The 23,348-nt window shown below is 41.4% G+C and overlaps 1 protein-coding gene across 1 annotated transcript in view; it reads left to right on the forward strand.

Moving 5' to 3' along the window:
• Positions 1 to 23,348, forward strand: part of ABCB1 (ATP binding cassette subfamily B member 1) — a 106,213-nt gene that overhangs the window by 48,393 nt on the left and 34,472 nt on the right. The window contains exons 9-18 of the mRNA XM_024738489.1: positions 9,819 to 9,990; positions 11,042 to 11,155; positions 11,290 to 11,400; positions 11,801 to 11,926; positions 12,031 to 12,234; positions 12,922 to 13,092; positions 15,610 to 15,771; positions 16,814 to 16,990; positions 17,505 to 17,651; positions 19,941 to 20,048. Of these exons, the coding sequence (XP_024594257.1) occupies positions 9,819 to 9,990; positions 11,042 to 11,155; positions 11,290 to 11,400; positions 11,801 to 11,926; positions 12,031 to 12,234; positions 12,922 to 13,092; positions 15,610 to 15,771; positions 16,814 to 16,990; positions 17,505 to 17,651; positions 19,941 to 20,048 (1,492 nt within the window). The remainder of the gene's footprint in view (positions 1 to 9,818; positions 9,991 to 11,041; positions 11,156 to 11,289; positions 11,401 to 11,800; positions 11,927 to 12,030; positions 12,235 to 12,921; positions 13,093 to 15,609; positions 15,772 to 16,813; positions 16,991 to 17,504; positions 17,652 to 19,940; positions 20,049 to 23,348) is intronic.

A 23,348-nucleotide genomic window follows, 5' to 3' on the forward strand; every position in this document is an offset into this window, starting at 1 on the left:
CTTTTTTTTTTTTCCATTTACTTCTCAATGTGTGAGATTTCTTTTTTCTTTTTAAACATCTTTATAGGAGTATAATTGCTTTACAATGTTGTGTTAGTTTCTGCTGTATAACAAAGTGAATCTGCTATATCCATATGTATATCCCCATACCACCTCTCTTTTGCATCTCCCTCCCACCCTCCTTATCCCACCCCTCCAGGTGGTCGCAAAGCACTGAGCTGATCTCCCTGTGTTGTGTAGCTGCTTCCCACTAGCTAGCTATTTTACATTTGGTGGTACATATCTGTCAGTGCTACTCTTTACCTTGTCCCAGCTTACCCTTCCCCCTCCCCATGTCCTCAAGTCCATTCTCTGTGTCTGCATCTTTATTCTGGTCCTGCCCCACTTTATTCCGGTCCTGCCCCTAGGTTCATCAGAACCAATTCTTTTTCTTTAGATTCCATATATATGTGTTAACCTGCAGTATTTGTTTTTCTCTTTCTGACTTACTTCACTCTGTATGACACTCTAGGTCCATCCACCTCACTACAAATGACTCAATTTCGATTCTTTTTATGGCTGAGTAATATTCCATTGTATATATATGCCACATCTTCTTTATCCATTCATCTGTCAATAGACACTTAGGCTGCTTCCATGTCCTGGCTATTGTAAATAGTGCTGCAATGAACATTGTGGTACATGACTCTTTTTGAATTATGGTTTTCTCATGGTATATGCCCAGTAGTGGGATCGCTGGGTCCTATGGTAGTTTTCTTTTTAGTTTTTTAAGGAACCTCCATACTGTTCTCCATAGTGACTGTATCAATTTACATGCCCACCAACAGTGCAAGAGGGTTCCCTTTTCTCCACACCCTCTCCAGCATTTATTGTTTGTAGATTTTTTTGACAATGACCATTCTGACTGGTGTGAGGTGATACCTCATTGTAGTTTTCATTTGCATTTCTCTAATGATTAGTGATGTTGAGCATCCTTTCATGTGTTTGTTTGCTATCTGTATATCTTCTGTGGAGAGATGTCTATTTAGTTCTTCTGCCCATTTTTGGATTGGGTTTGTTTTTTTGATATTGAGCTGCATGAGCTGCTTGTATATTTTGGAGATTAATCCTTTGTCTGTTGCTTCGTTTGCAAATATTTTTTCCCATTCTGAGGGTTGTCTTTTTGTCTTGTTTATAGTTTCCTTTACTGTACAACAGCTTTAACGTTTCATTAGGTCCCATTTGTTTATTTTTGTTTTTATTTCCATTTCTCTAGGAGGTGGGTCAAAAAGGGTCTTGCTGTGATTTATGTCATAGAGGGTCCTGCCTATGTTTTCCTCTAAGAGTTTGATAGTGTCTGACCTTACATTTAGGTCTTTAATCCATTTTGAGTTTATTTTTGTGTATGGTGTTAGAGAGTGTTCTAATTTCATTCTTTTACATGTAGCTGTCCAGTTTTCCCAGCACCACTCATTGAAGAAGCTGTCTTTTCTCCATTGTATATTCTTGCCTCCTTTATCAAAGATAAGTTGACCATATGTGCATGGGTTTATGTCTGGGATTTCTATCCTGTTCCATTGATCTATATTTCTGTTTTTGTGCCAGTACCATACTGTCTTGATTACTGTAGCTTTGTAGTATAGTCTAAAATCAGGGAGCCTGATTCCTCCACCTCTGTTTTTCTTTCTCAAATTGTTTTGGCTATTTGGTCTTTTGTGTTTCCATACACGTTGTGCAATTTTTTGTTCTAGTTCTGTGAAAAATGCCATTGGTATTTTGATAGGGATTGCATTGAATCTGTAGATTGCTTTGGGTAGTATAGTCATTTTCACAATGTTGATTCTTCCAATCCAAGAACATAGTATATCTCTCCATCTATCTGTATCATCTTTAATTTCTTTCATCAGTGTCTTACAGTTTTCTGCATACAGGTCTTTTGATTCCTGGTTCAGTCTTGGAAGGTTGTGCTTTGCTAAGAATTTGGCCATTTCTTCCAGGTTGTCCATTTTATTGGCATATAATTGCTTGTAGTAATCTCTCAGGATCCTTTGATTTCTGCAGTGTCAGTTGTTCTCCTTTTTCATTTCTAATTCTATAGACTCGAGTCTTCTCCCTTTTTTCTTGATGAGTCTGGCTAATGGTTTATCAATTTTGTTTATCTTCTCAAAGAACCAGCTTTTAGTTTTATTGATCTTTGCTATTGTTTCATTCATTTCTATTACATTTATTTCTGCTCTGATCTTTATGATTTCTTTCCTTCTGCTAACTTTGGGTGTTTTTTTTCTTCTTTCTCTAATTGATTTAGGTGTAAGGTTAGGTTGTTTATTTGAGATTTTTCTTGTTCCTTGAGGTAGGATTGTGTTGCTATAAACTTACCTCTTATAACTGCTTTTGCTGCATCTCATAGATTTTGGGTCGTTGTGTTTTCATTGTCATTTGTTTCTAGATATTTTTTAATTTCCTCTTTCATTTCTTCAGTGATCTCTTGGTTATTTAGTAGTGTATTGTTTAGCCTCATGTGTTTGTTTGTTTTTTACAGTTTTTTTTCCTGTAATTGATATCTAGTCTCATAGCGTTGTGGTCGGAAAAGATACTTGATACGATTTCAGTTTTCTTAATTTACCTAGGCTTGATTTGTGATCTAAGATATGGTCTATCCTGGAGAATGTTCCATGAGCACTGAAAGAAAGTGTATTCTGTTGTTTTTGGATGGAATGTCCTGTAAATATCAATTAAGTCCATCTTGTTTAATGTATCAGTTAAAGTTTGTGTTTCCTTATATATTTTCATTTTGCTTGATCTGTCCATTGGTGAAAGTGGGGTGTTAAAGTCCCCTACTATGAATGTGTTACTGTCGATTTCCCCTTTTATGGCTGTTAGCATTTGCCTTATGTATTGAGGTGCTCCTATGTTGGGTGCATAAATATTTACAATTGTTATATCTTCTTGGATTGATCCCTTGATTATTATGTAGTGTCCTTCTTTGTCTCTTGTGGTAGTCTTTATTTTAAAGTCTACTTTGTCTGATATGAGAATTGCTACTACAGTTTTCTTTTGATTTCCATTCGCATGGAATATCTTTTTCCATCCCCTCACTTTTAGTCTGTATGTGTTCCTAGGTTTGAAGTGGGTCTCTTGTAGACAGCTTATATATGGGTCTTGTTTTTGTATCCATTCAGCCAGTCTATGTGTTTTTTGGTTGGAGCATTAATCCATTTACATTTAAGGTAGTTGTCAATATGTATCTTTCTATTACCATTTTCTTAATTGTTTTGGGTTTGTTATTGTAGGTCTTTTCCTTCTCTTGTGTTTCCCGCCTAGAGAAGTTCCTATAGCATTTGCTGTAAGGCTGGTTTGGTGGTGCTGAATTCTCTTAGCTTTTGCTTGTCTGTAAAGGTTTTAATTCCTTCATCGAATCTGAATGATATCCTTGCTGGTTTAGTAATCTTCATTGTAGGTTTTTCCCTTTCATCACTTTAAATATGTCCTGCCAGTCCCTTCTGGCTTGCAGGGTTTCTGCTGAAAGATCAGCTGTTAACCTTATGGGGATTCCCTTGTATGTTATTTGTTGCTTTTCTCTTGCTGCTTTTAATATTTTTTCTTTGTAGTTAAGTTTTGATAGTTTGGTTAATACGGGTCTCGGCATGTTTCAATTTGGGTTTATCCTGTATGGGACTCTGCGCTTCCTGAACTTGACTATTTCCTTTCCCATGTTAGGGAAGTTTTTGACTATAATTTCTTCAAATAGTTTCTCAGACCTTTTCTGTTTCTCTTCTTCTTCTGGGACCCTGATAACTCAAATGTTGGTACATTTAATATTGTCCCAGAGGTCTCTGAGACTGTCCTTATCTTTTAATTCTTTTTTTCTTTATTCTGCTCCCTGCCAGTTATTTCCACCATTTTATCTTCCAGCTCACTTATGTATTCTTCTGCCTCAGTTATTCTGTTATTGATTACTTGTAGAGTATTTTTAATTTCAGTAATTGTGTTGTTTATCACTGTTTGTTTGCTCTTTAGTTCTTCTAGATCCTTGTTAAATGTTTCTTGTATTTTCTCCATTCTGTTTTCAAGATTTTGGATCATCTTTACTATCATTACTCTGAATTCTTTTTCAGGTAGGTTGCCTATTTTGTCTTCATTTATTTGGTCTTGTAGGTTTTTTCCTTGCTCCTTCGTCTGTCGTTTAATTTTTTTTTTTTTTTGGATGGGTGGTGCTGTAATTCTGTCTTACTGGCCTGTGTCATCCAGCACTGGAGTTTGCAGGCAGTTGGATAGAGCTGGGTCTTGGTGCTGAGATGAGGACCTATGGGAGGCCTTACTCTAACTGATATTCCTTGGGTTCTGAGGTTCCCTGTAGTCCAGCGCTTTAGAGTCGGAGCTCCCATCGCAGGAGATCCGGCCCGATCTCTTGCCCGGGAACCAAGATTCTGCAAGCTCGCGGCACAGTAAGGAAAAAAAAAGAAAAGCCTTGGCTATGGGGGCGGAGTTTAGGCGGGGTAGAACTTAGGCAGGGGTGGGGTTTAGGGTGGGGCGGGACCTAGACGGGTTGGGGGATGACGTTTGAGCATTTGATAGGGCCTAGGTGGGGCTGTGTTCAAGCTTGGGGCGGGGCGTCTGCTTAGGACCTGGTGGAATGGGAGAGGCATCACCCAAGGAGGGCTTCTGGAGTGTGGCGTTCCGGAGTTTGGAGGTAAGTCCCTGGTGAGGGTGTGTGGGTGGGGTTTAGGCCGAGCTTGTGGGAGGGCGTCTCTGAGTGTAGAGGTAGGGCCCTGGGTGGGCGTGTAGGGGCGGGGCTTGGGCTCTGCGTGGTAGGAGGAGGGCAGAGTATTAGGCCCAGGAGCTCAACAGGCTTCCCCGTTCCTAAGTGGTGAGGGAAAGAGCTGGCCCCGTTTACGTTACTTCGTGGCCCTCCCCCACTGTCTCGCCCCGGATCTCCCCCATTGCTGCTGGACCCCTAATGGTGGGTGGGTCCCGCTGGGTGTAGGAATTCCTCCCTTCCCCTAGCCGCCCCTCAGGGGTGCTGGTCCCAGAGGTCTGGCCTTTATTTTTGCTCCCCCTTTTCTCCTTCCCACTCCCTCAGGACCTGCGCAGCTGGAGGGGGCCTCAGTGGGCAGAGGATCAGGCCTCGGATCTCAGCAGGTTCCTGGGGGTCCAAGTGGCAGGGGAAACCTGGCCACGCTCCGTTTTGATCCTCTGCCCTCCCAGTGGTCCCCCAATTTCCCCCTTCGGGCGTTGGATCCGTTCCCCTCCCCCAGCTGCCCCTCAGGGGTGCTGGTCCTGTCCTGCCTCCACTTCTCCTCCCCCCTCCCCCCACTCCCCACATCCTACCCGGTCGCAGGGGGTTCCTCCCATCCCCTTAGGTGTCCATGGTCCCCCAGGGGTGCCTGGTAGGTGCCCTTTTTGTGAGGAGACGCGAATTCTGCGTCCTTTTAGTACGCTATCTTGACTCCACCTCCTATACTCCTTTTTAATGCTACATAAAACAACAAAATTATAATACTTTTTATTTTTATTTTTTTGGCTGCATTGGGTCTTCATTGCTTTGCACTGGCTTTCTCTAGTTGTGGCAAGCGGGGGTTACTCTTTGTTGCAGTGCGCAGGCTTCTCATTATGATAGCTTCTCATTGGGGAGCATGGGCTCTAGCCACGCAGGCTTCAGTAGTTGCAGAATGTGGACTCAATAGTTGTAGCATGTGGGCTCTAGGGCATGCAGGCTTCAGTAGTTGTGGCTCCCAGGATTTAGTAGTTGTGTCTCTTCGGCTTAGTTACTCCACAGCATATGGGATCTTCCTGGACCAGGGATCAAACCCACGTCCCCTGCATTGGCAGGTGGATTCTTAACTACTGTGCCAGCAGGGAAGTCCCTATAATACTTTTTAAATTAATGGCATCCAAAATTTGAAGAACATAAGTTGAGAAGATATTATTATTAGCGATGAAAAACAATAATGATGTATGTGATGTCACCTGGGTAAGGAGGGAAAGGACATAATAGGAGTCAAGTCCAATACTCAGAACTTAGATAAATCTGATCATTTTAGTTCACTGAAATTTTAAAAGAATTGAGGTTTTTTAAATGGAGTGCTTTAAGTAATTAGGTACAAATTTTTTTGTTGTTTTAGAGAAGATTTTGATTAACTTTTTATTATAAGAATAAGCAAATGGGCTTACACAGGTATATTCAAAGATTCATTTTAGGTGTAGAATCATTTCTTCAGAAGATATTAGTTACTGGAATGTATTTTTGAAAGATCATTCTCCTCTAGGGAACTGGAAGTTACTTAGTTTTTTTTTTTTTTTTGCAGTACGCGGGCCTCTCATTGTTGTGGCCTCTCCCACTGTGGAGCACAGGCTCCGGACGCGCAGGCTCAGCGGCCATGGCTCACGGGCCCAGCCGCTCCACGGCATGTGGGATCGTCCCAGACCGGGGCACAAACCCGTGTCCCCTGCATCGGCAGGCGGGCTCTCAACCGCTGCGCCACCAGGGAAGCCCTGGAAGTTAGTTTTGCCTGAAGATCGAGAGTAGGCTCAGGACTGCCACCTGATGGCCTAAGGTTCTTTCCATCTTGGCCATTTCTTGAAAGTTCAGTTCATTCAGCAAATTTATCCAGCATCTAACACACCCCACGGACTATGCTAGGCTCTGGGGATATTTGCCTTCGTGTTATCCCCAGTCAAAACAGTAAGGTGAAGAAAAGGGAAGGAAGAGAGGCAGGAAAGTAGTAAGGAAGATAAGAAAGAAATCATCAAAGACATGAATTAAATCATGAATTTTTAAAATGTGCTATGAAACAATCAAAGAGTGTGCCCATGAGAGTAAGGAGGGCAAATTTACTTGAACGATGGTGGTCAAGGAAGGTATGATGGATGTTTGAGGTGGTTTCATGGAGGCTGGGACTTGAGGGATGAGGAAAATCCTGCCCTAGTAGGGGTAGGGATAGAGGAGTCTTCCAGATTTCCTGAGGTGGCAAAGACTTTGGTATATTCTAGAAAATATTCTAAGGCTTGTGTGCCTGGAGTACAGTTGAGTGAGAGGAGATTGAGATGAAGAAAGGCTGTTGAGGGTGGGTGGGGGCCGGAACAAGGGGACTTGCAGACCCTGGTGCGGAGTTAGGATCTAACTCTAAGGGCACAGGGAAGCGGTTGAGGGTTTTAAACAAGGGAGTGACCGTCTACATTACGTTTTAAAACCATTTCTCTGCCTGTAATTGGTCTGGTGAATGTATGAGAGCCGTCAAAGATTTGCTCGGAAGACTGTTGAAGTAGTCCAGGAGAAGGGTGATAAATTCCTAGATTGAGGATTTAATTTGGAAGTAGAATTGTTAAAATTATCCTTAGACCAAATATAATTCTTCAGTTTTCTCTCTAGTTCTTGCTCTTCCCTTCTCTGCTTCCACATAGACAAGTAATTAAGGTCTTAGTCTGATTTTCTCTTGAAATTAGCAGGTATAGTAGGATCTCTCAAAGTCTTTCAGAATTTAGAGTGAATTTAATTCAGTAATATACAATAGTTTTATTCTCCTTCATTTAAATATATATTTCTCTAGTGTGTGTCTTGCATATGTTGACCTGTTAGTATTGATTTCTCTTTGCTTAGCAAAAATTGTTCCTTGCTCTCGTAAGGGGCTATTTGCGTCACTGATATATATTTTCATATTATTTAAGAATTTTTTTTCTAAATGTCATTGTTTTATTATGTAACTTTGCCCCTTTTAGGAAATCCTACATTATCATTTTCATACTAAAGCTTATAATGAATTAATGATTTTAATATCTGGTGTTATATGTGTATCAAAGCCTATGTAAAAGTAGTATTGTTTGTTTTTCCTTCTTCCTTACCCTCTTATTTTCTTCCTTTATCTTTTCTGGCATCTAAATGATTTTCTTCCTTGTTTCTTCTGCCTGTGCAAAAGTTTCCTCTGGCTGCTTGGGACACAGCATATCAGTGAAATGATTTCTGCATTAGTCTTGGTAAGCAAGAACTGAATTAAAGGAAATAACAGGGTGTGACGCATAGCATTAAAGTTACTTAAATGTCATCATGTATAATTTATGCCTAGTAATACTTTCACATCAAATCACTTCATAAAGTGGGAGGGATATGTATCAACCATTGAAATGCATTTCTCAAAAATAATTTTTTGGTCAAAGATTATAACTGGCAAGTTTGGGACTTACATTTTTGGCAGGAGAAACTCTAATAATATATTACCATTTTATCACCATGAAGTTCTGTTTAAATTTGCTCTTTAAGCAGTAGTCATGTAATTTTCATTTGGCCATGCTTTGGTAACTGGTTATTGGTGAAGTAGTTTTTAAAAGGCATGAAGGCAAGAAAGAAGGCATGCTCATATCTGAGCAAGGCTTGACCTTTGCTTCTACATTCTAACGAATGGGACAGATGCTCCAAAACATAAATATAATACTGCATAATATTTACATAGTCATGTGTTTATGGATCAGAGACCTCAAAATATACACTCTGTATGGAAATAAATTCTTTCATGTCAACAATTGTGAGCTCCTGTTCCTGCAAGGAGTTGTGATTGAGAGGCTAAGGACAGATTTAAGGCTCAATTATAATCTGTCCTATTTCTCTAATAATTTTACCGTGATTCTGTATTTGCAAAGATCCTTCTTTTTCTTTAAATTAGGGCCCCATTTGCTTATCTCCACATCTCTCTTCTTAAGGAAAGCAGTCTGCCATGTTCCTTTCAAATGAAGGTAAAGTTACAGATTAACCGGTTTCCCAGGGTGTAAAAAGTACTTGAATTGCCGTTTGGGAGTAAGTGTTAAGTGATTAGAAAGAGAGAGAAATATCTGTCAGTGGACTCTAACATTGCTTTGGTTTTTGTTTGCTTCCTTGCTTTTGCCCTCTTTTGTGTATTTCCCTGTATATGCTGTAAGAATTATTAACAGGTGTTCTCCAAGTTTGGCTAATGTAGTGCAGATTTTTGTGCTGTGAACAGATTACAGGGTTATAGTACTGAGATCTTGATTTGCTCCATCCTTGAGGCAGCCAGAAGGCCTTGGGTGGCCCAAGCCACCAGGGAGAGCCCCTCCCTCCAGTAGTGAGTAGCCATGACAGGACCAACGTCGGAAGCATTGACAGAGAGGATGGGTAGTAGGCAACGTATAGAAAGGCTGAGGAAGGGGACACTGATACATAGTGATGGATTATTATATACTTTAAGCCAAATAATTTTTTCAGGTCAGTGATTTTTAAAATAAACATCTGTGGAAGTAAGATAAACTAGACAGTTCATTTACATGTAAAAAGTCTTAGATGGCAATTCAGAGCTCTTAAAATGCTCTCACACATGTATTTTCTCATTTGGTTCTTCCGGCAGACCCAGGGGGAAGCAGGGCAGGGAGCAGACTTGATATTCAGAGGTTTAAAGGACTCACCTATATTGAGTACTTTCTAGCATTTTATCTTCATTTTATTAGTACATTTAAAACACATGCAGATTTTCAAGGGAAAACGCAGGTGTTTTCATAGCTTCTGTTTTGTCTTATGTACGAAACGATGCAAGTTCTGGAAGTTCGCTAAGTATTACTTCATTTATTTCACTATTGCTAAAGTCAGAGAAGGTGCTTTTTAGAACATCCCTCGACAAATTACTTAATTTCCATAAGGCCTCAGTTTCGTCTTCTACAAGAAGGGATTAACATAATACTAACATCAGAGGATCAGTGTGTGGACAAAAGGAGAAAATACATGTGAAACACCTCCCCCAGGCCGTGGCACATCCTGTGTACGCAATAACCATCATGCTGTATTGACCCGTTTCATAAGATTTATAGGTATGTGTGCTAATTTTTGTTACTTCTCCCAGGTACAACAAAAATTTGGAAGAAGCTAAAAGAATTGGAATAAAGAAAGCTATTACAGCCAACATTTCTATAGGTGCTGCTTTCCTGTTGATCTATGCATCATATGCTCTGGCATTCTGGTATGGGACCTCCTTAGTCCTGTCAGAAGAATATTCTGTTGGACAAGTACTCACTGTAAGTGATGTTATATTAAGAGATGACTCACTATTAAAATGCCAGTGAAATTTCGTAGTGTTGGTTTGACTGTTGGAGAATATATTTTCGAAGAATTATTAAATAATGCAAAGAATAGCGAGCAAGAGACTGGGATTTGATATCAGGCCATCTTGGTTCAAATTCCGGCTCTGCCACTTAGTAGCTGTATGATTTGCTTCAGCCACGTAGACTTTTCAAGACTCTCTTACCTCTTCTGCAACATGGAAATGACAGGAATAAGGTGCCATATGTTTTAGTGTTGTTGTGAAGGACTAACCGAGAACGTGAGTAGAGAATCACTGAGCAAAATTCCTTCTGTGTAAGTTGTTGGGTAATATAACTACTGTGTGATCTAGAAAGAAACGAATAGTGACATTAGTTCCCTTTAACCCCTGAAGGAAAACGGTATCAAGTCTACCAATAAGAAACGGATTTGGGCAAAATGAAAAAAAACAAACAAAAATAAACGGTTCATCAGACCTCAAAGAGTATACAATCTGGTGGAGGGCAGAGAGACTCCATCTGTTAAAGAATGTGTGCTTTATACTTCACAAAATACTTTCATATGTACCATTTCACTTGATACAAGAACACTAAGGTTGCCCGGTAGGGAAAATAGATAGAATCTTGCCTGTTTTTGCAAATAAAGAAATTGAAGCCCAGAGATCTAGGAGAATCACCTGAAGACATAGAGCCAGTCAGTGCTCAATCCAGGATTCAGACTTTGGGCTTCTGACTCTCATAATAGGGTTTGTTTCCACTGTACCCTACTGATGACCTGAACCAAAATTCTTGGCCATAGAAGACATATAAAAATATTCTAGTCATACAGAATTTATTGTTTCACTGAGCCGGTAAGACTAATTCAGCCTTCTAAACTGTAAAGTACTTCAACTTTAAAAATATTTTTAACAGCCAGTATTGATAGGTTGCCTTTGCCATTTAAAAATTTAATTAGCGATGTTAGAAGAAGTATGAAAAAATGTACTAAACACTAAGTAACTTGATGTTTTTCCTTCACATTCCTCAGGTCTTCTTTTCCGTATTAATTGGGGCTTTTAGTGTTGGCCAGGCATCTCCAAGCATTGAGGCATTTGCAAATGCAAGAGGAGCAGCTTATGAAATCTTTAAGATCATTGATAACGTAAGTCTGGGCTGGCCATTTATCTATCTGTCGAAAAAAGTCGATTTTCTTTATCACTTTATTCAACTCTCCACAGATGTCACTAAAAGTAGTTATTGTAACCTAGTCATCTTCTGAAATTTTATTCTGTTTAGAAACCAAGCATCGACAGCTATTCGAAGAATGGGCGCAAACCCGATAATATTAAGGGAAATCTGGAATTCAGAAATGTTCACTTCAATTACCCATCTCGAAACGAAGTTAAGGTACAGTGATAAATGATTAATCAGTGATTCAACAATGTATTGGATGAAGTGTGTCTGATACTTCCCTTTAGAGATTGTTTTAAAAAAATGTATGTTTAAACGTAGTTTTTTTTTTTTTTTTTTTTTTTTGCGGTACATGGGCCTCTCACTGTTGTGGCCTCTCCCGTTGCGGAGCAAGGCTCCAGACACGCAGGCCCAGCAGCCATGGCTCATGGGCCCAGCCGCTCCGCGGCCTGTGGGATCTTCGCGGACCGGGTCACGAGCCCGTGTCCGCTGCATCGGCAGGCGGACTCTCAACCACTGCGCCACCAGGGAAGCCCTTAAACCTAGTTTTGAATTGAGTTCATAGTCTCAAAATCTGTGTATTGCCTTTAAGTTTATTTCTCATTCATCGTGATAGATCTTGAAGGGCCTCAACTTGAAGGTAGAGAGCGGGCAGACGGTGGCACTGGTTGGAAACAGCGGCTGTGGGAAAAGCACGACGGTCCAGCTGATACAGAGGCTCTATGACCCCACGGAGGGCGTGGTGAGATGACTTGCTGAACTAGGTGCTGCGGCACTGAGTTACCTTTGCAGATTATATGTCGCAAGTCTGCAGTGTGTGAATATCACACCTACTTTTTATTTCAGATCAGTATTGACGGACAGGACATCAGGACCATCAATGTAAGGTATCTGCGGGAAATTATCGGTGTGGTGAGTCAGGAACCTGTTTTGTTTGCTACCACCATAGCCGAGAACATTCGCTACGGCCGTGAAAATGTAACCATGGATGAGATTGAGAAAGCTGTGAAGGAAGCCAGCGCCTATGACTTCATCATGAAACTGCCTAATGTAAGTCCTTCTCGATCTTTGTCATGCTAGAGGGTTATAAAATGCTGGCCTGATGCATAGGAAGTTAGGAAATGACTATAAACTGGAGGAGCCTCCTAAGAAGGGAAATCAAGATGACTTCAGATTTTAAAGCTCTAGCAGCATCAACTAGTGGTAGACATACGTATTTTTTTTAATTAGGGTTGGTTATTACTAAGTTTAAGGAACTGGACCATACTGCCTGTGAGGCTTGGGTTGTTTATGGGATTGCTTCCCATCTTTTTTTTTTTTTTTTAATTTATTTATTTTTTGGCTGCGTTGGGTCTTCGTTGCTGTGCGCAGGCTTTCTCTAGCTGTGGCGAGCGGGGGCTACTCTTTGTTGCAGTGTGCGGGCTTCTCATCATGGTGGTTTCTCTTTGTTGTGGAGCACAGGCTCTTGGCACGTGGGCTGCAGTAGTTGTGGCACGCGGGCTCAGTAGTTGTGGCTTGCGGGCTCTAGAGCGCCGGCTCAGTAGTTGTGGCACACAGGCTTAGTTGCTCCGTGGCATGAGGGATCTTCCCGGACCAGGGCTTGACCCCGGGTTTCCTGCATTGGCAGGTGGATTCTTAACCATTGCGCCACCAGGGAAGTCCCTGCTTGCCACCTTATAATCTGAGCTGAGATAGCTTATTCTGTTGCTTAATCCTCCTGTGGTTTCTGTGTTGTAGAAATTTGACACCCTGGTTGGAGAGAGAGGGGCCCAGCTGAGTGGTGGACAGAAGCAGAGAATCGCCATCGCTCGAGCTCTGGTTCGCAACCCCAAGATCCTGCTGCTGGATGAGGCCACCTCAGCGCTGGACACTGAGAGTGAAGCGGTGGTTCAGGTGGCCCTGGATAAGGTGGGTGAACCTCATTTCAAACCTAGCTGATTTATAAGCACAAGAACATTCCATTGTTAATTCTTAATGTTTAAAAAAAAAATCTCTTCTAAAGTGATTCTTAAAGCTATTAAAACCATCAAGCCTCTTTGCGTCTGTTTGTTTAACTTCTATTTCTCTGGTATTTTTTAGGTAGCGATGAATAAGCTTTCACTGAAAGATACTTGCAAATTTTTTTTTTTTCCTTTATTTTTGGCTACATTGGGTCTTTATTGCTGTGCATGGGCTTTCTCTAGTTGCAGCGAGTGGGGGCTACTCTTTGTTGTGGTGCGTGGGCTTCTCATTGCGGTGGCTTCTCCTGATGCAGAGCACGGGCTCTAGGTGTGTGGGTTTCAGTAGTTGTGGCATGCGGGCTCAGTAGTTGTGGCACACAGGCTTAGTTACTCTGTGGCATGTGGGATCTTCCCGGACCAGGGCTCGAACCCTTGTCCCCTGTGTTGGCAGGTGGATTCTTATTGTGATCTTGAAAACTTATTAGCCTTAGCGATGACCCTGTTATTTAGGTTCTGTGAGTTTTTGTCAACAAGAGGAAGGTTTACAGTTTCCAAGATGTTAGATGCCTTTTGAAGACTCTGTAGGAAATGAGAAACCTCTTATCTTCAGGAAAGTGCCGGAGAGCTGCCGATGTTGGAAAACCTGAGCCATGAAATGTCCTTGACCATCAACAGAGTTTGACCTTCCAGCAGTTCTCGAGTCTGTGTGACTCATTCACCAGTTTGGACTTGAGTGCTCGTGCTGTGCCAGGCACTGTGCTTGGTCTCTGGTGTATGATGGTAACCAGGCCAGCTCTGTGAGGACAAGAAACGGGGAAACCTTTTAACCCATAAATGCTCCGAGTTGAAGTGTCCCAGTAGAATTCAAAGATGAACTCACAGGCTTCCCTGGTGGCGCAGTGGTTGAGAATCTGCCTGCCGATGGAGAGAACACGGGTTCGTGCCCCGGTTTGGGAAGATCCCACATGCTGCGGAGCGGCTGGGCCCATGAGCCATGGCCGCTGAGCCTGCGCATCCGGAGCCTGTGCTCCATAACGGGAGAGGCCACAACAGTGAGAGGCCCGCGTACCGCAAAAAAAAAAAAAAAAAAGATGAACTCATATTTGCTCCAGTTCCTATTCTGTATAATAAGAGAACAACGCTGTTTCTCTAAACATCCTGTCAGAGTGTGTAATAGATTGTTGAGAGAAGAAAAAGCAGGTCACTAAAACTTCTGTGAACCAAAATAGAAAGAGATGGGATTGTGGCTGCGTTTTCCCCCTTCACTTTGCTTATCTATAATGTCACATCTGTATTTTCTTATAATTCTACCATGGCACTGTGTATTAAATTATAAATAAAATGAATTTAGAAAGGTTGCATTTAAAAATACCTTTTCTTTAGCCTGCACATTTTGGGGGGGAATACCACATCCCCGACTTTTGAAAACATCCATGGAGCTGATCCGTTGTCTTCTCTACTGTCTAGTTGCTACCACCTACAGAGTATTTTTCTGACATGTATTTTTTTTTTCTTCTCAGTCTTTCACTTCTCTTTTTCATACTGATCCTGATACCTTTTTTTTTGTTAGCTTGTTTTGAGAATTTTATTGCTAGTTCCTGGAGAGAAATATAGAGTAACAAACATTATAAGCACTGGGAGTTACAAAGGTTAAAGAAATCTCAGGCGACTTCTAGTTCTCTGGCTCTGTTCCATATGAAAATAAAAATGAGATTGGGCGTTTAAACATTTACATAGCTCTTCAGTTTTTCCATAATGCTTCTCCCTAGGAATAAGAATCATTTATTAAGCATTTACTGTGTACATCACAGTGCTTCCTGTGCATTGTTGTATTTAGTTATCACAACTACTCTAAAAATTAGCACTATATTAATATCCCCATTTTATATCTGAATAAGTTGAGCCTCACACAGGTTAAAAGATTTGTATAAAATCCTGGAATTCATAAATGGCAGAACTAAGATTTGAGTTCAGATCAATGTAACACTGAAGTCTGTACTTTGTTGCTTCACATTTATTATTTGTCTTGATCATCAAAATGTCCTGTGAGATAGGACATGATGATTCCCAGGACTGATGCTAGCTCGTATGCACCAGTATAGCAACTGGCCTGTACCTGCTCTGATTGACCAATTCTTGGGCTGTAGGGTGTTTTACTTTATATAAGCCCCTGATTATTACTATAAACAGGCTACGAGAGGTTGAGTAAAATACTTAGAGGCTTACATAATATTAACATGAGACTATCATATTTGTGTTTATAGTTATAATAGAACATTATTTTATTTTTATTATTTTTTAATTTTTTTTTAGAACATCATTTTAAACCACTAACTGTACATTTACTGAAGGCAGAGACTGTCTTATATAGCTTACACAGTTTTGCAATGTCCAAGGCATTGGTGGTCAGCAAATATAACTTGAATTAATGAATTTTTCCAGATAGTTGTTCATGTATTCCAAAACCAAATTTTTCTCTCTTTAGGCCAGAGAAGGCCGGACCACCATTGTGATCGCACATCGTTTGTCCACAGTTCGTAATGCTGATGTCATTGCTGGTCTTGATGATGGAGTCACTGTGGAGAAAGGCAGTCATGATGAACTCATGAAGGAGAAAGGCATTTACTTCAAACTTGTCACAATGCAGGTATAGTCTAACTCTAGCATTTTCCTAAAGCACAATATGTTAGGCATAAGCTGATTTTGCTGTGTTCAGTGCTATAAATAAATGTTACCGTTGATTATCTTGAGAAGAGGGAAAAAATACTTGGGTGGGATTCAGGATCCGACCAGTGTTTTTTTAGAGGTTTTTTCTTTCTCTTGAAAGGAGGGAAAATAAAGAAGGATAATTAGAAAAAAGTAAAGTTAAAAAAGGCTTAAAAGTGAGCTATCCACTCAAGTAGCCACTAGCCACATGTGGTTATTGAGCACTTCAGCGGTGGTTAATCTGAATTGAAGTGTTTGTAAGCTGAAAATGCATACCAGAGTCCAAAGACTTAGACTTAGTCTACCAGAAAAAAAGCAGGATATCTCAAAAAGTCTTTACACTGATTACATGTTGATCTAATACCTTGGATACATTAGGTTAGATAAAATGTACAATTAAAATTGATTTTAGGGTTTCCCTGGTGGCACAGTGGTTGAGAGTCTGCCTGCCGATGCAGGGGACATGGGTCCGTGTCCTGGTCCGGGAAGATCCCACATGCCGCGGAGCGGCTGGGCCCGTGAGCCATGGCTGCTGAGCCTGCGCATCCGGAGCCTGTGCTCTGCAACAGGAGAGGCCACAGCAGTGAGAGGCCCACGTACCGCAAAAAAAAAAAAAAAAAGATTTTACCTCTCTTACTTTTTTTAGCATGGCTACTGAAAAAAATTGTGGCTCACAATATGGTTTGCACCATATTTCTGTTGATAACACCGGTCCAAAGCAAATATGACTGAGCCAAAAACACCCACAAAAAGTATATGACTAGATACATGGAATGGATGCCATGTTGTTTCAGCATATTTTATGGGAATACTCATTTAGTTTTTAATTTTCAAATATAATCACACCAGAAAATAGCAGTGTAACTTTATCCTTTTCCTATACAGACTTAAATTGCCGTTTCCTTGATATTTGCTGTTAAGCGATTAGTTTTTGTTGGTTAACTGAGCCTAACCAGCTTATTCATATTTCTTATTTATTTTAGACAAAAGGAAATGAAATTGAATTAGAAAATGCAGCTGGTGGATCCGAAAGTGAAATTGATGTCTTGGACATGTCCCCCAAAGATTTAGGATCCAGTCTAATAAGAAGAAAATCAACTCGCAAGAGTATCCATGGACCACAAAGCCAAAACAGAAAGCTTAGTACAGAAGAGACTTTGGTACGGAGGAGGCTGCGGACTTATGTCTTCACCAGTGGGCTAAGGCTGGGATATGAGTGGGAACAAGAAATGGTTATCCAGAATCCTCCTGTCCTATCCCCTAGCCTGTTCCACAAATCCAAATCTCAACATTTTAGACTCAAGTTGGAATTTATAGGACAAGAATTTTAGAATTAGAATTTATAATGTAAAGAGAGAGATTACAGTGGGTCTTCAAATACAAACATTTTTGTTCTTTCATCCTTACTTATAAATATACTTGTCACGTTCCAACTGTCAGGTCAGACAAATGTTTATGGAATCATTTATTTTTAAGAAATAAAGGAACGATATAACAGAATCTGTCAGCACTTTTTTTTTTTAAAGGTAAATAGCCATCAGTTGATAAGGAAGTAAGAAAAAGATATATTCATTTAAAAATTTTTGTGCATACAAAAGAACTGTACATCAATTAAATCAGTTAAGTATCAGTTCTTTTCCTGACGAGTTTGTTGTATTATTTTGTGTTCTCCAGGATGAAAATGTACCTCCAGTTTCTTTTTGGAGGATTCTGAAGCTGAACATAACTGAATGGCCTTATTTTGTGGTTGGTATATTTTGTGCCATTATAAATGGAGGTCTGCAACCAGCATTTTCAGTAATATTTTCAAAGATTGTAGGGGTAAGTGTTTATGTCCATTTTGGAGATTTACTTGTGAGTCCTGACTAAAGAATGAACTGTTTGTGTTTGTAACTTTATATAGAAACCACAAAAACATGCAGCTCACCTTCATATGACACTAAGCAGCTTGTAGATGTAGGAATAGAAGTCTTGTTTGTGATAGGAAAACTAATTTTTCAAAGCTTCCTTGGTCGTGGCATTTGCTTTCTATCCTAGGGCCCTGGGAACGAGATCCCTGAAAAATAGTCCATGAAACTGACTAGGTGACTGTCCCCTACCTGCCGTCATTGGACTCTGAGTCCAATGGAACTGTCCTATCACCAGGGTGGGAAGAGACTTCCTTGTATGTTCATCACACTGGCTCAAGACAGAGCTGCTCTCTGACTCATGTGCTTGTCAGGACGTAAGCAGGCTGAGCGCTGGGCCTCTGTGAGATGTCCATCCCACGTGTTAAGGTGAAACAAATGGGACGGCTTCCAAAAGATGGAGGCTGACAGATGCCGGTTGCACCTGTTTTTCATTTTGGCATTTTCAACAAAGAAGTTACAATCCAGGCAGGAGTGCCCTCTGTTAATGGCAGATGTTCAGACAAGCTGAGGACACCTTTGCCATAACTGCTAGAAACATTGTAGAGAAAGAGATGGATCACTACACAAAATATAGACCAAACGCTAACTTTTGATTATATTAAAAGATACATAAATATGCCGGTCCACGGTTGGCGTTCACATGTTTGATGTAGTCCTTCAAGGAATATCTTCATTGTCTGCTTTGTGCCACGTACTGTTCTACGTGCTGAAAAAGTACCAGGAAAGAGAGGAAGTGTCTGATTCCATGGAGCATATGTTCTAGGCCAGGGGTTAGCAAACTTTGTCTATAAACGCTAAGAGAGTAGATACTTTAGGCTGTGCAGGCCAGATGGTCTGCTTTGCAAATGCTCAACCTTGCCATTGTAGTGCACAAGTAACCATTCAGAAGCAAAGGAACATGGTTTTGTTTCATAGCCACCATAGATTGGCTGGGGCCAGTCCCTGTTCTAACATTTGTCTTGCAGGCACAGAGGTAGACAGTGGCATCATCAGGGAAAAAAAAGGAATTGGATTAGTTAGGAATAGGTTTGGCTGTGTATAACAAAAACTTACAAATTTTATGTTTTCCTCATTCCTTGTGTAACAACAGACCTGGAAACAGGTGGTCCAAGGCAGACATCTTAGCTCCTAGATATTGGGTAGGGAAAAAGCTCTCTGCCTCATTGAAGGTTTGTAACACAGAATTTAGGATTGTGGGCTCTGAGTTAGATTGCTTGGGGGTATAGCCTTGGGTCATCACTTGGTGGCTGTGTTACCTTGAACAAGTTAATTAACTTCTCTGTGCTTCAGTTTCCCTCTATGTAAAATGGTGATGATAAGAAACCTCAGGAGGTGGTTGTGAGGGTAAAGGATAGTATACATGAGTTTAGAATAACACCTGGCACAGAGTAAGAGCTCACTGATTGTTAGGTCTTTTTTTTTTTTTTTTTTTTTTTTTACAACTTATTTTTGTTGGAATGACTAATCAAGAAAAATTAACTTCTTCCAAAAAGCTTTTTTTTTTTTTTTCCTTTATAAGGGATAAAGTTGTCTGGGTTGGCTTAGGAATATGGCTCTCACAAGACTGATTTTGGCCCACTGTGAAGGGAGGTGATTTTCTTTCTCTGTGGCATGGTTATTCTCTGTTCTTGAAGCCCAGGGCATCCTGTAAGCTCTTCTAACCCAGGTCTCCACATGTGGTTCTAGGTGAGCTGGCTGCATTTGCCCACTGGCTATCTAACTGGCCATCCTACAGAGGCTGGCTCAAGGAACTTCCTTTCTTTGGAGAGGCCTGGGCTGAATGAATGAGCACCTTTCCTGGGTTCACTGAAACCACATCAGCAGATGTGTCTCCAGACACCTTGGGACAGTTCGAAATGTCCAACTTGTAAAACAACAGATCGACACACAGTGTAGTTTCCTGTCAAAGGAAGCAGAGAGTATTTGTTCCCAATTCTGCTGTGGTGGGTGTGGCGCCCCCTTGTGGCACTCTTACTCCAAGAAGTAGTATGAGCAGAAAAAGAGCTGGATAGACTGATGAATGACGGGCCCACTCTTGGTCCCCAGGGAAGGCAGAATATGTCCCCCTTTAGGGAAGCCAGCCTGACCTCCACATACTAAGGCTCCCTTGACCCCGAATACTCTGCTAGATGCAAAATGGGTCAGACTTTGAATGATTTCTTCAGTGGTACTGAAAACGCTTTAAATATTTTCTTGACAGGTTTTTACCAGAGATGACGATCCTGAAACCAAACGACAGAATAGTAACTTGTTTTCACTCTTGTTTCTAATCCTTGGAATTATTTCTTTTATTACGTTTTTCCTTCAGGTAAGTGTCTACATTTTCACTTTGAGAAATGTACCATTGTTCGACGGGGGGAATTTATTAAACATCTGTGTAATAACTGGCTTTTTAGTGGAATTGCTCCTCTAGTTGCTGGGCTGTTAGCAGCCACTTGCTCTGACATTTTTAAAACAAAGATGTTTTGCTTCCTCTGGCTCCCTTGCTTCCTTCCTTCCCACCTTCTCCTCCCCCAACTGGAAATGTTAATGAAGTCAGAGGGAGCAGAGAGTATTTGATCTAATCTGGTGATTGGAAATGAAAGCTGGTGTTGCCTTAAAAAGATGCACAGTGTGAGAGTTGCGAGTTAAGTTTTTTTTGGCTGCGTTGGGTCATTGTTGCTGCACGCGGGCTTTCTCTAGTTGCGTCGAGCAGGGGCTACTCTTCGTTGCGGTGCGCGGGCTTCTCATTGTGGTGGCTTCTCTTGCTGTGGAGCACGGGCTCTAGGTGCTCGGGCTTCAGTAGTTGTAGCACGCACGCTCAGTAGTTGTGGCTCCCGGGCTCTAGAGCACAGGCTCAGTAGTCGGGGCGCACAGGCTTAGTTGCTCCGTGGCATGTGGCATCTTCCCGGACCAGGGCTCGAACCCGTGTCCCCTGCATTGGCAGGCAGATTCTTAACCACTGCACCACCATGGAAGTCCCATGTGTTAAGTTTTATTTGGGGCAAGTTGAGGACTGCAGCCAGGGAGACAGCATCTCAGATAGCTTGGAGAAACTGCTCCTAGGAGGGAGAGGGGAAGGTCTATATATATATGATTTTGGTGAAGGGGGAGTACATTGCAATCAAGCACATATTTTTTTGCAGGTTTCTGCTAGTCACGAGGAGCAGTTGTCACCATGAAGGATTTTAGTGCTTTTCTAGGTATGAGGAGATACACGAAATGGGCTCATAAAATTGGCTCCTGAAAATATCTATCTGAAGAACAGTTCTGCCAGTTTTTCCCAGAGCACAGAGTGCCTCCTTACTGCTCTCCACCCTGAGCTCCTTTCAGGGGGTGTTGAAGGTCAGCAGCTGCAGCAGCTCATGATTTAATCCTTGTAGAGGTAGATGGCAAGTGCCAATTTGTTGCTGACACTAGGCTCTAAAAAATGGGATTTAGGGGAGCTTTGGACATATGTTTGGATATAAGTACTGCTTGTCAGTTTAAATACTTAAATGTCTTCCAGTGTTCTAAAAGCAACAACAAAACCCAGAACCACATAAGCCAGTTACACTGATTTAAAAAATGTTTGAAGAGTTTATCATTTATCTTTTGCTAAAGGAGAAGGAACACTTTTAATGATGGAAAAATGTCAGTCTTCAAACAAAAACTGTAGGAAACATTTGTAAAGAGTCAGGTTTTACAAGTTGCAAATCATTTGGCTGAGGTGAAATTGCAAGGAATCAAGTGCTCTAAAAAGCTCAGCATGGTAAGACAGTGTGGGCTTTGGTGTTAGGCTAGGGTCAAGTATGAGTTACTCCAGTTGCTAATTTTGTGTCCTTGGGCAAGTAAGTAACTTAAACTGTGTAAGCCTCAGTTTCCTCATCTGTAAAATGGGGATAATGGTAGCTGATGCTTGATGATTAAAAGAGATGATAAGACTAAGTTCCTAGGTCTGTGTGAGGCAGTTGCAAACACAATCACTTATTAAATGAATGAATGATTAGTCACATGTAATTTTTTAAGATAGATCTCTCAATAGGTCTCTTTATTTTACATGGTGTAAGCATGTATTCCTATTTTGAACAGACAGAACACTTTTCTGGACATGATAGGAGGTCCAAAGCTCTGGACTCTTGTTACTGAGTACTTGAAGTCTCTTTGGGGAATTTGATCATACTGGAATAAATGTGATCTCTAATTGTATGTGAGATTGCCTTACCAACTATTAATGCCATAGGACTTGGGAGAAGGTGGAGATTGCTGAGGGTGTAGTTGGTTAAGAAATTTGGAGGGAGGTAGGCTTTGAACTGGAGATTTGAATTGGTGAAGCAAAGGCAGTTCAAGTGGTATCTTTGTAACATAATGATGCTCAGAGAAACTGGGGCCTGGTTTGCTTGGCAAACCGAGGTGAAAACAAAAGACTCTGAATCCCAGGACCTCAGACGTGCAGAGGTGGCACAGTGCCTAATGGTGATGTTAGAATGCCAACTCCTCATTTAGAAATGCAAGGAAGGAGCTGACTGTGGGGTTAAATCCCAGGCTCTGGGTTCTCATTCTGGTTAAGATTCTTTTAGACGAAGATTCAGATTCCAACTCTGCCGCCTTAGAACTGTAGCCTCCGGCAATTTACCAGCCTCTCTAAACCTCCATTTCTTCTGTAAAGTGGTGATTATAGGTTTGTCCTGAGGACTTACAATGTTTGTGAAGTACTTAATGAAAGTTCTCAACAAGATAGCAACAGTAACATTCCTGTAGTGGGCAAGATAGTTCAGATTTCATTCGGTCTAATAGCAGAAACCTTCGTCTGGTCATTTCCAAGTAAAGCTAATCATTTTGATAACTTCGGGCGTCAACTCAGTTAATCCAGGGTTTCTCCCTCTCCCCCTTCTCCCTGGATTGGTGTCTATTTTCGCAGAAGGATTAGGCAGCATCACAGCACTGGGCAGAGGGTGGTGGTCTGTGCACCTCCCCTGCCCCCCTGCCTCATGTTGGTGACCCGAGGGGCTGGTGGCCTTCCGTTACATGGTCCAACCTGTCTTCCTTGGTCAGGAGCACGTGGAAGAGTGTTCTTTGCACGTGTTTCTTCCCTCGCTCTCCGTAATGTCCAACACACTAGGCTGTTATTAGGGCTTCTCCTCTTCTGATACACCATCCAGCCATTTCCGCTCTGCTTTCTGCAGACCATTGTGTGGCAAGCCTCATCCGTAAACCGCCACTCCCCAGCGCTCCAGGTAGAAATGGGAGCAATGCTTCCTTCTGGTCCTGTATCCCCAAACTCACTGGGATGAGCGTCTGTCCTCGTTCCTCCCCAGACAGGGCCCAGCATGGCCATACAATCACATCTTACTTTCTTCTTTCCCCAAACTCTCTTCTTTCCTCCCAGACACAGATTTTATCCTTGGGGAAACGGGAAGGGCAGTGCAGAAAATTCTCTCTCAGTAAGTCTTCCTTTCCAACTATTTTGCTGCTAGACTTTGGCTTTTTCTTTTTTTTTAACTTGGAAACTAAGAATTTGATATCTTTGTTGTCTGTATCTTTTATGGCCGGGGTGGCTGTATATTCTTGTCTTCCCAGGTTGCACCTCGGGTCCTGGTGTACTTATGATATATCCCCCCTTCTCACGCTCAAAAATGTTCTGGTTTGG

The sequence above is a fragment of the Neophocaena asiaeorientalis genome, unplaced genomic scaffold (assembly GCF_003031525.2).
Source record: "Neophocaena asiaeorientalis asiaeorientalis breed wild unplaced genomic scaffold, Neophocaena_asiaeorientalis_V1.1 scaffold89, whole genome shotgun sequence".
Classification (NCBI taxonomy): domain Eukaryota; kingdom Metazoa; phylum Chordata; class Mammalia; order Artiodactyla; family Phocoenidae; genus Neophocaena; species Neophocaena asiaeorientalis.